This window comes from Telmatherina bonti, assembly GCF_933228915.1.
Source record: "Telmatherina bonti genome assembly, chromosome: 20".
In the NCBI taxonomy this organism is placed as follows: domain Eukaryota; kingdom Metazoa; phylum Chordata; class Actinopteri; order Atheriniformes; family Telmatherinidae; genus Telmatherina; species Telmatherina bonti.
The window spans coordinates 14,703,381-14,720,624 of NC_136618.1; the positions used below are offsets into that span (position 1 = coordinate 14,703,381).

A 17,244-nucleotide genomic window follows, 5' to 3' on the forward strand; every position below is an offset into this window, starting at 1 on the left:
ACATAATGGTTTTGATTATGTGATATCTTTTTTCTTCAATATACCACATCGAAAGGGCTGAATCTTAAAAAAAACAAAACAAAAAAAAAACAAAAAAACATCCTTTGTGTTTGACAGCAAACCATCTCTGGTGAGGAGAAGTGAAGCCGCAGAAATCAACTGAACAGTGTGTGGATGATTCAGTCTGTCCCTTTCTGGGTAGTTTGGCTAACTGTCAGCAGGTTTCCGGCTGTCAGAGAAACAAACATATCTTTTCTGACCCTATTTGTGTTTGGAAAAAACACTTCTTTACTGTTCATTGTTTAAGTACTGTTAAAACTGCTCCAAAACTTTGAAAGATGCACTGAGTGCTCAACGGTCTGTCTTCTACGCTTGCTGTAAATGATCAGCATGCAGATAAAAAAATGTACTGTATTGTGCTGTGAAAAACGCGACAGAGGAAGAGAAAGTGCACACGGATCAACAATGCTGCAAAGCGTGACAGAACATAAAGAAAGGAGGAGAGTTGAGAATTGATTGGCGATGATTTCTTGCATCTCGGTAAAGACAGAAATAAAAGAAAGCAAAAATGGAGGCTATAATCATGTTAGTGCACCCCCATCCTCTACAATGGACCTATCCCTCTTTTTCAGCTCCTTTCATTTTCTGAGTGGTCATCTGTTGATTACATGTTATATTTAAGTCAGCTGTCTCACCCTTTTGCTGCTTCACTTAGGTCTGAGCTCACACGCTCACCAGATTCAGGCATACATACATAAATAACCTCCATACATAAATATTTAATCAAATAAATAAATCACTCGGCCCAGCGGCCCTTTCTAATCAAGTGACATCAATCAGGGAGAACTGTAGGTAAAGAGGCCTTGTGGCTGACGCCTACTGAGTGCACCCCGATCGCTGGAGTAGCGTCTATTTGAGTCCGAGGGGGGAAATATACGCTCCATGTCCCATTATAGGAGAAGGGCTATCCTTTCGTCAGCGCGCCCATTACTCCCCCTATCATTTCCCCAAATCTAAAACCTGTTTTCAATCAACACAACCAAACGAGTGCCTGTCCAAGAGAGGCAGAGAGAGAGACAAAAAAAGAGAGAGGGAGCTTGGGAGAGAAAGCAGCAGAGATGGACAGTGAGGGTAGAGGGAGAGCGATGGAGGGCTCTTTCCTTCTTTCATCCAGTGATTGAAGCATTCTGCATTCTGTATGTGTGTGTGATTGAATCCGTCTCCTAAATTAGGGCTGTCGACTCGAGGAGCTGAATGTCCTTAACCCCCCCTTCCATAACCAATGCCCGTGCACAGCTACTTGTGTGTGTGTGGGCGTGTGCATGTGTGAATATTTTAAGGGCAGCCAGGGTAAAAGGTTTATGTCGAGACATTGATTGCTAATGCTATGTTGTGTGAGATTTTTGCAAGAAAGCATTGTTAGGGAATTAAAATTCAAACTCCTTCAGCGGCTTTACAAACTTGATTTTGCTTCCAAAGGCAGTACAGCGACAGAGAGCAAAAACTGAATGAAACTTGAGGTAAAAAGCAAGTTTAGAAAAAGGAAAATGAAACGCATAAAAGCGTGAAATGTGTGTGTAGTCTTACTTTTCTCATCAGTCTGTAGTTTGGCTAGTGCGTAGTCCCAATCAAAGATGAATCTGTAGAAGCAGAGCTGGTTGTAGAGAGCCTTCTCAGAGTACTGTAAAAAAAAGAGAAATCAAATTTAAAGAACACAAGTCAAACAAAATCTAATGAATATCAAAGGCTTGAGTGTGCGAGGATGCAGCGTAGTTTTATGAAAAAAAATTTGCCCAGAGGTTTTGATTCATATGTTCAGAGTTAAACAGCGGCAGCAACATATGAAAGTCTTTACATGTGCAGCTCGGTTTCTTTCACAAGTTTTTTTTTTTTTCCTTCCCCTTTAATCCAGTTGCAATTTCATGTGTCAACTCTGGACAAGAACCTTGCTTTGCTTCTGTGAAAATGTCAATAGCGGTGTCACCACACAGAACTTTCTTGCATTGATATATTATTTATTAAAAGGCAAAAGTAGGAAATATGTGTAGGAATGCACAAGTAGGTACTGATGTATCAAAATGGATTCACAAACTGTCTGTGAATGAAGCATAGTACCCAACTTCCCCACTCAATTGTTTTCCCCCATTGCACTGATGCAGCATCTTCTCCTTATGTATACTGGGAGTCTCACTGAGACGGTCTCGTTTGCAGAGACATATTTACCTAACATGGAAGCAGGAGAAGGAACCTGGAGAGAACCCACATATGGAAACTACCACACAGAAAGGCTACCACTCAGACCTTGAACCAGCAACCTTCTTGCTGTAAGGCTGCTGTGCGAACCACCGTACCAGTGCACCACCACATGAACAAGAAAAAAGCACTTTTTCATGACTGTATTTGAAGTTACTTGGAGGGAAAATGACAAAAGTCCTTATTACACCTGCTAAAAATATAGCAGTTCGGACTGATTCAAAACCTGTTATTTTATGCAGAATTCTATTAAATTTTTCATTTCAGTAAATTATATTTAAGATTTACTTTAGAATAATGAATAACAATTATTAATATAATAATAACTGTTGAAATTTTTTAATTAGTAAAACATCAATTTACTCAAAAAATTATGGTTACCACTTAACTTTTTAAACTATTGAACAGAAAAATCAAAGACCTGCAGTGAAAGTTGTCCACGACAGGCAGAGGCTGCACATCCAGAACATATTCTAAAACTTTGTTATTATGGTGGATTTCTGATTTTCTTTTGTGGATGTCTGAAGCTTTGAAAACATTTCCCAGTCATCGTTCTGGCTGTGGTTCATAGGGTTTTGTCTTTAAGGCATGGATCACCAATTCTGGTCCTCGAGGGCCGGTGTCTTGCGGGGATTGGATATATCCCGACTGCAACACACGATTCAAATAAGATGGACCTCCAACAGTTTATTGACACGTTCTGCCTAAGTCTTTTACAGGACACCAGCTGTCAAGGATCAGTGTTGGTAATTCCTGCTTTAAGGCAACAAACTCGGGCTCTTTCAGATGATGGCAACCCAAATGGTTTCCAAAGTTGTTGATGTTAAATCTGGCAGGATTTGTGCTGCCTCTAGAAACTTCTGCCCTGCATGTTACGCATGTTGCTACTTTGCTAATAGGATTTTCTAATGACTAATAATGCCAAATTGTTTAGATAATTTTAATGCTAAGAGTCAGCACAACAGTTCCACACATGCAGCTGCTTGTCCACCCGCCAACTAAAAAACAATTGTCAGACAAGTTTGTGTACCTACCTGTGACCGTGTGGTGACGTTGGGCAGGAAAATACAATTATGATTCCAGTTTCTGTGATCAGATGGTGTTTAGACACAGTGTTTAGAAACACTCACAGATCTTAATTTTGGCAGGATTGGTAAGCATTTCCAATGCTAATATTGGTATTGCCCCAACTGCAGTTAAAAACACATTTAAAGAATAATAACTTTAGGTAAACAAGTGTATTGGAAGACTGTTCAGCATTCAGATCCTGCTGAAATGGGGTTTTAACAACTTTAGCGTGATTTGCTTTAATATTCAAATTTCATTTAGACATCATTCTTTAAAGGCAAAACTTTTACAGATATTCCTAAATACAGTAGATGTCTTGTACACTCCTGACACATTTTTGGCACAAATATATAACACCATGTCTAAGGTACCCTCAAAAACTATTGACACTTCACCTTCTTCCAGAAGAATATACCCAATTAAAGAATTGGAAGTAATACTAGAAGTAATAACTGTTACATCTGTAATTACTAAAACAACACCTCCTTCTTAATTGAAAATCCACAACAGCTCCTTCCAACACTGGGAAGTCAAACTAGGAAAGGAAGTGGAGAAGAAGAATTGAATGACAAGAATTGATCACAGACCCAGCCATGCGTCATAACAAACCAGAACATGCCTCCTGAGACAGCGGGGTCCTTAGGGTGGACAGTCCATAAAAAGAATCACACAGTGATTGGCATGATCAGCTAATAAACAGAATCCATGACTGAAGTGAAGCAACGGTGGTTGGTGTTATCATTAAAAGCGATCGGTTCATGTGGCAGCCAGTGCTGAGTGGGAGATGTCCACAAACAAGCAGAGAGCCATCCAGTAAGACAGATGACTTGGATGTCATAAGACCAACTGTGATGGGGACTTAATGTCACCCAGATTGTTTGCATCTAGCGAGCTAGTTAGCTTAGCCACCAAGTCCATCACTCTGAAAGTGGGGCTCATATATCATTCATGTAGCTAAACCATGTAGGTAGACATCCTACCTCCAAATCCATTTTATTGTAATGCTTGCTGACAACTGGTGTTTAGATTAATTTATCATGCCAGGTTTTTTTTTTACTAGTATTTTACTCTTCAAATGCTATATCTGAGGTGCGATGTTAACTGCGGGATTAAAAAAATCTAAGTTTGAAGCTTTACAGAGCAGAAGCAATAAATAAATAGTTTATATACTTATGAGTTAAAATAAAACATGGTTGAATTTAAGTATTCTTATTGACAGTGTTTATTACTTTTCTGGAAACAGAAGCCAGAAAATCGTTAGATTTTCACTTGAGTATTATTAGGAGGCGGGATTTAGTGTTTAACGCAGGTATTTCTTTACTTTCTCTGGAAATTGTAATCCATGTAAGGTAACAAGAAAGCGTGAATCTGAATTGTATTTCTTTCTGTCTCTGTGAGTTAGGGTAAAGGGTTTTACTTGCATTATTTCCATTCAAATGAACTTCCTTCTTAACAACAGTGGAAAATAAACAGCAGATTAAAGAAGAAAACTGTTTGGTCTTTGAGTGGAGTCCAGCTGATAAGCAAGTAAAGTATGCATCACTCTCAAGCTGCGCAAAATTAAGACAAAACTTGACAAGCAAACAAAAAAGAAAATAATATAATAGAAAATGGAAAAGAAACAAAATCTACAACATGGAGCAACCATTTATAGACTTTGTCTTAGAGTTTAGCAAACTATTCGGTGTGAATGCTGGATGGAGAAACTTTGTCTGATTGGACAAAAGCTGAAGTGCCAAATAAAAAAACAGCTCCAACATATTTACTGTATAGTGGAGGAACAACATGACCTTGGTGTCACTCTTATTTTCTTGCTGTCTCAAGTTTTATATCACCAGTCATGTCTGCAAACTCTGTCCCATGTTTCATATTGAAAAATTCCCACAGCTACATTTTTACAAATTTTTGTGTTGTTTGAATGTTAGTTGTGCTTTTTTTTAATATCCTGGTCTAGATGTGTATAAATTCAAATCATTAATACTGGTTTGCATTTGGTCAACATAGATAGCTCTTACAAACACCTGAAGTCATTAATAAAAAAAATAAAGAAAGAAAGAAAGCCTTTAAAACTACACTGGCGATATTAAAAGATGTTTTTATTGGAATCAGACTATTTTATCTGTAGTTGTTCTTGTAAAATAAATGGCCTCCCTCACTGTACTGCGGTCATTTACATTGAAGGAGGCACTTAAAGTGACAACAGCTTGGCTCTGCAGAGGATCTTTAGCAACAGAAAACCAAACCAGTTCTTTACTAAAAACCAACTTAAAACTAGTTTTAAAAACAAAACAACTCTTTGTTCAGCTCGAGCATGACTCTATGAGACCGCCAATGACTACACTTCCCTGTGAACATCTCCCTGCTTCTGTGACACAGAAGAGCTAGAAAACAAATTTGCTTGCTTTGTTAATCTTCACTGCAATTAAGTGGAGCCACATGACAGCCTGCCAGAGGGAGAGAGGGGAAAGAGAGGAAGAGAGGTTGAGCTAGATAGAGCTGTGGGAGGGAAGAAAGGAAGAGAAGAGGAGCAAAACAGAAGGAGTTAAAAAAAAAAAAAAAAAAAGGAAAGGAAAAAAAAAAAGATAGAGAGAAATCAGATGGTGAAGTGGAGAGAAAGATGAGAGGGGATCAGACCTGATATACCCTCCCTCATAATAGTTTGTTGTGATAAGCCATTGTGAGAGAGGCATGCGAACAGCCGAGGCTGTCAATTTGATTAGCCATTATACTGCATGTTTAATTGCAGTTATTGGCTCGTCATTTCCCTGCTACACTGCAGAGGGCACGCTAAGCCTCGACCCCACACTGCCATCAGGTGTGCGCCGAGTGCTTTTATTATTACCACCAGGAAGAATCCCCTGACAATTCCCTGTGTGTGAAGCGAGCTTGTGTCTGCCCATTATACCTGCCAATCGGCAATGTGTGTAATTGTAATTTCAGTTTTTACTGCTGTGGCATAATCAAGTGGTGAGAGTATCTAATGCAGCTAAACGCAAACTGAGCGATGTGTGGAAGTGTGTGTGTGTGTTTAATGGCTTTCTATGGCTGCCCACATGGCACGCACAGCTGTTGACCGTTGATGCACTGCCGAGTCAACAACCAAACCATGCGCATCCCATAATGGAGCCTCGGTTACGGTTGCCAAGGTTGAACAAGCTCGGTCGGCAAAAAGACTGCACACCACCTCCTCTTCTTGAAACACACACACACACACACACAAGCTAACTATTCAAACAATATAATGCTGATTGTGGGCGGGGAAGTCGCCGCATACTGATTGATTGACAGGTGTCAGAAAGGTGTGGCTAAATGTTACAGGATTGTTATTGAATTTAGAGTCCCACAACCCCACCTCACTCTCTCCTTCACACACACATCCACACACACACACACACACACACACACACACCCACCTACCTAGTCATTCAGCTCGGCGCTTTGTTCCTGCACTGACACCATTTCAATTTGCTCCACAAATCTGCAGCATTTTCAGCCTGACTGCCTAAGGAGCAAACCAGCTGTGAAATTGCCTCTCTCCCGGGAGTGTCGGACCCCCCCAGCCCCCACATCGCACCCCTTGCTCCTTTGCCTCCCTTATCCCCAACTGACTACACCCCCCCCACCCACCTCCGACATGCATATACATCCTGGCCCCTCGCACAATGTACGCATATGAGAAGAGAATGGTTCCATAAAGGGGGGGGACGGACGGACTAGAAAAAAACTGTACAACCATATGAAATGTCTCAGACAAGGAAAAAATCCACTCAAGTCTTCCCCAGTTTATCTTTGAGGTGACACGCATGTGCAAAAAATACACACACTTGACCTCTAAACAACTTTTCTTGCACTGCACTGCCTCTCAAACACAACAGTGAAGCAGGTAATGAAAAGGTAGTCAGTCAGACAATATTTCTGTGTGCATGTGAGGAGAGAAGCTGCAGCAGGACAGACAAACAAAAACACACACCACGGATGAAAAGTATGCAACCTGCTAAAGAAAATCACGTGTTCATTAATTTGATGAGGGCACACGGTGCACGCTTTAAGCTTTGCAGCAAAATATGCGGCGTAAACACTAAAAACCATGCTATTTAAGCCGTCACACAACTGCAGCTGCAGAGAAAGAGAGGGAGTGAGAAAGGGAGGGAGACTACAGAGAAACAAACATACATTTTTCCCTCAGCTGTGAGGCCACAAGGCTTTAAAACTCTTGAGCTTTTTAGATGCGATGAGCGTTATTGCCGGTTGTGGTAGTCACGCCGATCAGCTTCACAAGACACCATAATGAGTCAATATATGTAAATCTTTACTAGGCAAACACGGCGGGAAACAAAGGCATTTAACTGGTGCTCTCGCCCGCAAGCCTCCAACGATTCAGCACCGGTAATTTCTCCCTATTGAAAGGCATAATTGCCTGCTATTTGAAGATATTCATGCTCAATTTTTGAAATTAATTTCAATTGGGGGGAAATGTAGAAATGTCAGCTCCAGTGAAAGGGATTTGATTTCAATTATCCTCGCTCAAAGGACTGTGATTTCCAAATACACTTAAGCAAAATTATGACAAGAATTTTTGTTCGGCAAAATTCAGTGTTTAAAGAGCGATTAGGCGATAATGGGGCAGCTTTGAGCCGGCAGTGAATGCAGCCGTCTCCCTCTGAAAGGCACTCAATTATCTCTGATTGCTCCCGCTATAATGTATCAAATAGAGATACCTGCTATTGCCGTAATTTGTGTGAAAATTAACATGCTGCAATTTCCACTAGAGGGAAAAAGGGAGCTCTAATGGGCGCCTGAGCGTACATCAATAAAACGAGGGGAGAAAAAGAGAGAGAGAGAGAGAAAGGGAGGGTGAGGGGAGGAGGAGAGAAAGAGCGAGCCAAGAGAAGACAGAAAGAGGGTGAGAGCTAAGGAGGGAGGGGAAGAAAATGAAAAGAAAGGAGGAGGAGAAAATGGTGAAAGAAAAAGGGAAAGAAAAGCAAAGTCAGGACAGAGATTTGGAGACAGGGTGAGTGGGAAAAAAATAGCCTTTCTGAATTAAGCACTGAGGAGGGAGGGAGAGATGAAGAGTGAGGGAGAGAAAGAAATTAAATTTACTGAAAATATTACAAATTGCACCTGTGCATAACTCCCCCAAATTACTAACCAATCAAGGCAAAGTGCCTATTACTCTCCCATTACATGGAGATCAGATCACGCTCTGAATCTGTGTCCAGAGAAGGAGGGAGGGAGAGGAGGGATGAAGCAGAGTGAGGGAGATGGATGGAGGAAGGAGAAGAGACGTGCCCCACAGCGATGACAAATGTACCAACACAGAAAAGGAAAGGCAGAACAGACATGATGATTCTGCACAGAGGGAAAAGAATCCTTCTCTGATATCAGCTAAGTAACCTGTGATGATCCTGACAGATGCATTAGTAGGCTGGGATTCAAAAACAAAAACTTTAAGACGTAGAAGAAAATGGAAATGGGTGGATTCTCTGTAAACTGTAGAAGAAGATAGCTCTTAGAAAGAATTACCACCAAACAGGAGGTCAGTGGCAATAATTAGGGTTTAAATGTTTGGCTTAATGGCTCTTGAACAGGGCGAATGCTTGTATTCTCACATAGCAGCCATTTTTGTAATCAAAAAGGCAATTAAGTAGCCTCAAGTGTTTTAAAATTAAATACTAAAACATTCAGAAGTTTAACAATCAATTTAAATCAAAAGGCTTTGAAGCAGAAAACATTTGATTTTGCTCAACTGTCATTTTTCATTTGTGTCGGGGGGATTTTCCTTCGGACTACAAGCCCACCGTAGTCCTTATCATTTCTAACAAAGATGAAAAGCAACATGGCAACTTCATGCAAAAACACAACTTTTGATTTGAATTTGCTCGCACATGGCATGAACAGATAGCATGTTACACATTTCTCTCTTCCCTGCTCAGGCGCAAGATGTCTGTAGAACGGTTTTCTGGGTCCACACTGTGATTGATTTGTTCTGTAATCAGCAGTGCCTTCAAATCAATGCAACAAGCGTCACACAGGACTAAAGATTAGCCAGTCAGCTTTATAGACATTGCTAAAGGCATTGTCAAGGTGTAAAGGTTTTTTGTTTTTTTTTAAATAAATCATGTGAAAAATCAGTGAAAATATCATAAAGCAGCTGTCATACAGAAGCTAAGCTGTGTTTCTCCCAGCTTATGTTCAGACTTTTACTTGAACTGAGCTCTTCTGATCCACTGTATAACGCTGTCTACTGTTTATGTCAATTAGTAACACACACTGTACTCATGCAAAACTTTGACATGCCTGGGTGACTTTTGCAGTAGAGCCCTCTGCTGGACTAATTTTTTTCCCAATTCCGCTCCCCCTGAAATTCTGACAATTACCGCCTGCTAACACACAACTCCAAACCTGACTGATCCCGCCAACACAAGTAAATTAAGTTTTAGTTTATATGCAGTTTAATTTGCTGATTCATACCAGAAGAATAAAAAAAAATATTCTCAGAGCACAGACCGTCCCATGCAGCTCATTTCTCATCTTGTTTTGGTTTGCAGTATCCAGAATTTTGCCGGGTTACTGATGTAACTTGGAGATTTGCTGGTTATTTTTTGGGTAAGCATCCTGACTATTCATTGTGGAGATATATGCACAATTGCTGAATATGACCATATTTCACAGTTGTAAAGAATTCTTCAAAAAATTCCTGGATCCAGAGTGATCCGGATCCTTTTAATGGAATCTGAGTTAGACCAAGATCCATTCTCTGAAAAATTATAATAAAAATCCAGCAATTTTTGCGTAATGTTGCTAACAAACAAACAGGCAAAGAGATAAATGTAGCAAAAATCTGTCCATTTTAAATCAGTGTTGATGTAAACTGAAGCCAAACACACTGTTGGCTGTCTAAATATCAAAAGTTATTCTATAAGAAAGAGCAAACCTATTAAACAACTGTGCCAAAGTCAGATTAAATTTGTACAATAGTGGGAGAAATATACAGTGTAACGTCAACAGGAGTGGAAGGAAATGAGGATAGATGGCTGTACATGTCACTTTATCTTGTGCCTTAAGTGGTTACTGTCAACTGTAAACATGCTGTACACGACCGGAACCGAACTCTGAACTCTTCTCTCCGACTCCTCACAAGCAGAGACTCTTTCAGCACACTCCCCCTCCTACTTGCCACACACACACCAATAACATCCCCAAATGTCACAAAAAAACAGATTAACAGAGCATGAAGATAAACAGCAGGATTTTATAGTTTGATTTTTCTTTTCTTTAGTTTCATTGTCTCGGTCCTTTATTTTGTTACCAACATCGGTTGCACTCTTCATCGATTTGCAAATTCAGGACCAGCTTTTCATTCTTAGCCACTTGTTCCCATCCAATTCAACCTTAAACCCGTCTGCTCCTGCAAGATTTGCATCAGGTCCTGCAGGACCCAAGTCCAAATGTAGGGCTCTATCTGGCAGCTTATACGTTTCTCTCTGCAGATTACACCCAAGCAGGTCAACGTTCAGCTTTTGATGATGAACTGAGAATCAAAATGTTTTTTGCCATTTTGCTAAAGTAAAACAAAATTTAGTTCAGCTCCATTTCTGTCATTCATAGCACAGTATTAAACCATCACAGCCCAGTTAATCCCATCTTCCAGGGAATAGTTTCAGTTAATGTATTTACTGGGCTATTCATTTCCCTCCATTGTTCATCTTTTAACCTTTCGAGACATTGCAGAGATAGCATTAATTCATTTTTGTCATTTAGCAGTACAGCCACATGCAGAGCTTTTCTTAATTGCCAAAAAATCCTGACTATTTCCACCATGCTGGTTAAATAGAAAATTAATTCATTTATGGAAAAATTTTAAAGGAAAAAAAAAAGTACCAACTCTGACAATAGTTAAACACAACCGAACAAGAGCTCCATCCAGATCTTGGATTTCTTTTTTCTACATTTATTTGAGTGGTTTTTTTTATTTATTATTTAATTAGGTTGGATTATTATATGCAAAGATGTGTAAACACAACTGTTTTCTGTGGCTGTGCTTATAAGATGTGCATTAAGGGTCATGTAATCCAAGAGTTGGAAGTAAAAATTGATGCAAAATTAAAGCAGGCTGGGTTTTTTTTTCTTTGGACAGAGAAAGGGTGCACAGTGAAGCACAGAAAGTTAAATGTTTTATTCAGCCCACAGCTTAAAGTGCCATGGCCCTCAGGCAAAGCAATGGCCGCCTAAGTGGCTACAGTGACAGCAGAAATTGGCCTTCTGGTTTACAACCTGTCGCCACAGAGCCAGACAGAGCAAAGCAACCAAAGGGTACAGGAGACAGACAGGAGCAGAGCATGGGCTTAAAAACAAAAAACAGAAAAGAATAAAAAAAAAATGAGAGAGTGTTAAGGTAAGAGACAGTGGGGATGGGTAGAAAGAAGGGAGAAAACGTAGACTGAACCTTCAGGTTAAATGGATGGGGAGTGTTTCTTTTAAATCCACTGGTCAAACTAACAAAGTGTTCATATAGACAGAGGTACACAGACATGATTTTAATGCCTAAACCACCATCCAGCCTTCAAAGCATAAAATAAAGGCAGGTGTGTGTGTGTGTGTGTGTGTTTGGACTGATACACACATAAAACAACAAGAATATCAGCTCTTATAAGTATATGTTGAAATATGACACTAATGAGTGGAGACGTGCCATTTATGTGAGAAAAAAAGACGGCAGCGCCATAGCACCATCACCTGGAAAAAAGACCTACAGAACACAAAGCATCAAGTGTGTGTGAATTCAACTTGACATCAGGGTCCTGTGTGTTGAGAGAAGATGCAGCTTTGTTATGGTTTTTAGTGTTACTCTCATGCCAGTGTGCATTCCTGCAGCTCTGCAGGGAAGTTCCTGGTTGTGGTCTGTGATGTTTGTGGGGCTGGGTGCATTACCTCAGGTCGAAGTGTAGCCCGGGTGCAGGCAGGGCAGATGGGTCCATGTCGGGAAAAGGCGATGGGCAAACGCCTGGTCCTGTTCTGACAGGTCTGGTCCTCACACACGCACCAGCCCTACGACACACAATTTTTTTTTTTTTTAACCAACTGTGAGAAATTCAACCCTCAGAAGGTCTGGAGTAATACTTCTTTAGTTAAGACGTTTCCAACAAACTCGCCATCAATACAAGTTAACAAATGAATTGCTAATTTCCTTTATGTAATTTTCAAAGCAGTCATAAAATAAACTCCCTTAAATTTCCATTTTTGTTAGTTTCTACTGTTTCTGTAAAAAATAAATAAATAAATAAAAAATCTAAAAGTAGAAAGACCCTGAATTTCAAAATAGATAAATAAGACTTTGAATTTCGAGAGTTTTGTATGAAAATGATTAAAACAGACGGGCTGAAATGGCAAAACTCATTTACAGCAGCCTCTACAAGACTTTTTGATTATTCTTTGCAAGGTGTATTCATACTGCCATTTATTCTACCGATAAAGATGTTCTCAAAAATCGACAAAACATAAAACTCTTTAAAAAAAAACCCAACTTGTTGCTATGAGATGTCTATGAAAACAGTTTTTATTAAGAAAATCTTGCAGTATGTCGTTGCTACTCTACTTCTGCGCAACAATCTTTACAATCTTCCAAGAAAAGCACAAACAAACAGTTTGTAAACTAAAAACAACTGCATGTGATGAGGAACTAAGAAACAGAGGTTTGCATCCCACTTCATGTCCCAACTTTCTGATTCTTGTTATGTTTCAGTGTATCTTCAGCTGCCGTGTGTCAAGGTGCTGTTCTGTCACACGGGCAGAGCAGCGGACAGCCAAAACAGCAGTATTTAAGACCTCCCAGGGTGAGGGAGTGACCCTGGGCAGGTGCTGCGTTCTAACCCTCTCAATCTCCCTATATTCTACCAGACTCCTCCTCCCTCCTCTGCTTCTTACGGCCTGTCATTATCAAGGGGGGTTTAAAGGGGAGTGGGTTAATGCCCAACTAATGACAGAGCATAACACCCACCACCATCAACGCCTTTGCTCCTCTGCTACATCCATCTTTCTTTCCTTCCTTCCATTCACTCAAAATAAACCCCCTCTGCACCTGTCTTTCTATCCACACACCCCCTTCACACATAAAGGCATGCAGCATTTCTCTGATTGATTTTTAGGTCTGTCTTTTGTCTGGTCTCTTGATCAGTTCAGAGCAGCAGGAGCTTAAAGAAAAGAAAAGAAAAGGCAAACATTTTTCTCTATACAGCTGACTTAAAGTGTATATAACACATCTCTGTCTGCACAGACCCCCTTCAATGAAAACAGCCAAAGCAAAGCGAGGCCGATTACAAGGATGCTGCACTTCAATTTCTTAAAGGGACTTTAACAAGACTTACGACAGTAAAAGCTCATTTTCAAATTTTTTGAGGTAAACCAAAGCGCATTAGGATGCTTCTGCAGTACATGCAACGGGTTTGGAACGGTTTCCAAATCTTCCAACACAAAAAGTCTGGAAAGGACCAAAAGGTCACTCAGAAATTGCGCTTCACCCAATGATTTTTTTTTATTTGCCTGTTTTTTTTTTTTTGTTGTTGTTGTTTAGCTAAGTAGGTGACTAGTGAGAGGTTGGTTACCACACATTTATTTCAGTTAATGCTGTGGATCAATTCTTGTTTTGCCTTAAAGATGTACTACAGAACTTTGTAGGTTTTATTAGTAAGAAAATCTGTGTTCCAGACGCAAAAGTTAAGTGCAGCTCCTGCAGCTTGAGGACGCTGCTGGGCGTCAACAACGCCAGAAATGTATATAATAAATGTAACTATGTCATGAAATGAGTCGGTAATGTGGAGTTTTCAAGTTGGAGAGCTTCAAAATGCATCTAATCTTCATTTATGTTACCAGAGTATATGTAAATAGGTACATGCATGATTTGCTTTGGCATGGATGTGTCAATACATGGGAAAGTGACAAACTGAGTTCACGTCTAACATTCATCTCATCCGTTCAGATTTTCATCTTCATCATTTATTTGAAATTTCTGCACCATTTCCCCAGCTTTTCCAATCTAACATCACCAGTCACTGCTTTATAAATCCCATCAGCATTTGTAATGCCCTTCTTTCGTTTGTTCCAACTACATGCAACACAACTTCTCCTCCCCTCCATTTTCCTTTTCAATAGCAGTCACAAAGTTTGAGCCGGTTACGATAAGCCCCCAGCCCCTGAAATAAATGGCTGTTGATGGAAAGAGGTCTATCTGCAGACCACAGGAGAGGGGCGTAACTTTAAGTGGGCGAAATTAGAATTCATCCAAGTTAGAGGGTCGCAATCAGGTTACGCTCACGGTTCAATCTTCGCTTAGACCGAAGGTACTCTCATCGCTGCCCCTTGCTTGATTTCTGTTGTTTTTATTATTCCTTCATCAATCTAAAAATAAAACTACAGGTTGATGAAATGGCCAGGACATTTAGCGACTGATGGTCAATATTTTGCATATTTCTTTAGGGTGAGTTCTGTTTTGAATGTTTAATAACCTTCAAAAGGTTTCAAAAGTTTAATTTCTTATTCATTTTGGTTGCAGTTAGAGAAGTTAAAATTTCCATGGAGGATGGTGCGATGGGAAGCTGGCACATTTATATACAGCTAGATGTAAAATGAGTATAAGTGGAAGTATTTAAAGTATTGTTAGGTTGATTTAGTCAGTGATATAAGTACTTAGTATTTAGAGCTACGATTCAACATATAAAACAAATGCAGGTGTACAATGTGTAAGTGCAAGGGAAACTCAAGTAAATAGAAATAATGAGTCATTTTATTGATTACTAAGCAAACCAGTCACTCTCTTGATCCTTCTGCATTTACTTTACTGCTTCCCAAACATGTGGAACTACAAGAAAACCAGAAGTCTGCTCCAGATCTGAGCTCTTCTAAAAAAAAAAAAGAAAGAAAAAAAGTCCTTTCATTTGTGCATTAAGACAATGCATCTTTTTTTAAATGCAGTATTTTACCTCAACAGACATATGCAATGATATTTTTGTTTATTATTGATTTTTATAATTGATCATGATTTATGATTTAATTTAATGTATTATATTAGAAAATGATAAAATATATAATCAATTATATTATTTGAATATTTTATAAAATAAAGCTGCATCATTTTCTTAATTTATCACAAAGGCAAACTTGCGTCATTGCAATGTATGCATTTATGTTCAGTTATATCATATTTATTTATTCTTCAGTGAGGAGTAATGTATTGAGGACTCACCAACATCCACTGAAGTGGTTCATTTACTAATATACTATCTGAATTTATGAATATGCAAGAAAAAAGCTTGTAAATAGGTGTCAACTACAGTGACCACTATGCATGAATACATACACTGATGATGATAATGATGATGATGATAGAGTTGATGTTGTTCTTGCTAATATATGTTTGCATTATATGTAACTTACTGTTTGTCTTAAGGGCATCACATTGAGGTTTTTCCTATGTAAGAAATATGCCAAATAAATAAGCCTCATCTTACAGTCCCCACTTCAGGCAAGACTCTTAACAATCTGCATGTGGTCTGGCTATGATAACCGAAATAGTTAATTATTGTTCACAGGATAGTCACGGTTTATGAAACAGAATCAAACCCAAGAAAGTCACATTGGCAGCAGCCAGACGTAGCAAAGCTGATAACCAATTTTGTACACTTTAACAAGTTTTTCAGTTAAAGAAAAAAAAAAAAAACAACACTGCAAGGTGGACAACATACGTATCTGTGAAGAAAACCTCCTCCTTTGCCGTAGATATTGTCTGTACTGACTGTACTGACTGACTGTATGGGGTGGACAGAAGGAAAAGCAGCCAGCAGGCTTGTCTCACACAAACACACACACAGACTGAGCCAATTTCCTCTAAATGAAAAGCAAACACACACATATGTCCAAAATCAATTAAAAAGTCCCGGAGTTCACAGCTTTCCCCACAAATCCCAGCTCCAGGGCTAATTACCTCCATACATTTGCCGCTCTTGTGAAAAGAGCTGAGCATCATGGGAAATGAGACCGCTTTGCCACTAATAAACATAAATGCACGATGATGAATAATGGAGGTGATAACAGTATTTGTTTATTGACTTTTTTATTTTGATGACACACAAATGCATATAAATAATATGTTTGGGCTCACACTGAATCTGTCATTCATGTGGATCACAATGACTAGTGATAAGACGCACATCAAAGACTGAGAAGACTTAAAAGAAGAAAAGCTACCCACAATGCCCCTCTGCTCAGCTTTGGTGACCCCAAAGTCATCCACACAAACCACACACATAAGAAAATAAAAATTAAGATTGAAAGCACTAGACCTGCGAGTCACACAGAAAGGATTAAAAACAAGAAGCACATCAGGAGCAAGCTGGGGTAAAAAAAAAAAAAAAAAAAAAAAAGAGCTGAAGAAGAAAGAAAAACATCTAATTGAGGCATTTGGCAGAGCAACGGAGGGGGGTGGGGGTGTACAGTCAGACGTGAGAATAAAGGCTCATAATTGCATAATTATAGCAGTGGATACCTGACACACTGAATGCAGACGTCAAATGAGTTCCACATAATTTAACCAAACAGAGGCAAGACCAGGCCACGACAGGGCCCACCACGAAATATACCCTCCCTCTGCTTCCTCCTCTTTGTCTCCTTGCTGTTTTTTTTTCTATTTCTTGCAAAACCTCTTTGCTCTTTTTTTTTTTTTTTTTATTGTTGCAGCTCAGAGTTTAAGGTCTCTACATCTACCTCTGTGCTGCAGGCACATTTTAAAGTATACGGTTTTAAGTCAGTGAGAACCTCTTTCTGAATCCTTGACAATCCTTTATAAAACTCTGTGTATACACACACATCTTTATATATATATATATATATATATATATATCTATATACATACATATATATATATATACATTT

At 39.3% G+C, this 17,244-nt stretch overlaps 1 protein-coding gene across 1 annotated transcript in view; it reads right to left on the minus strand.

Annotated features, from left to right (window-relative positions):
• Positions 1-17,244, minus strand: part of pola1 (polymerase (DNA directed), alpha 1) — a gene marked incomplete at its 3' end in the record, with an annotated part of 67,081 nt that overhangs the window by 8,694 nt on the left and 41,143 nt on the right. Inside the window, exons 35-36 of the mRNA XM_079259847.1 lie at positions 12,253-12,369; positions 1,588-1,681 (exon numbers count right to left, since the gene is read on the minus strand). Of these exons, the coding sequence (XP_079115973.1) occupies positions 1,588-1,681; positions 12,253-12,369 (211 nt within the window). The remainder of the gene's footprint in view (positions 1-1,587; positions 1,682-12,252; positions 12,370-17,244) is intronic.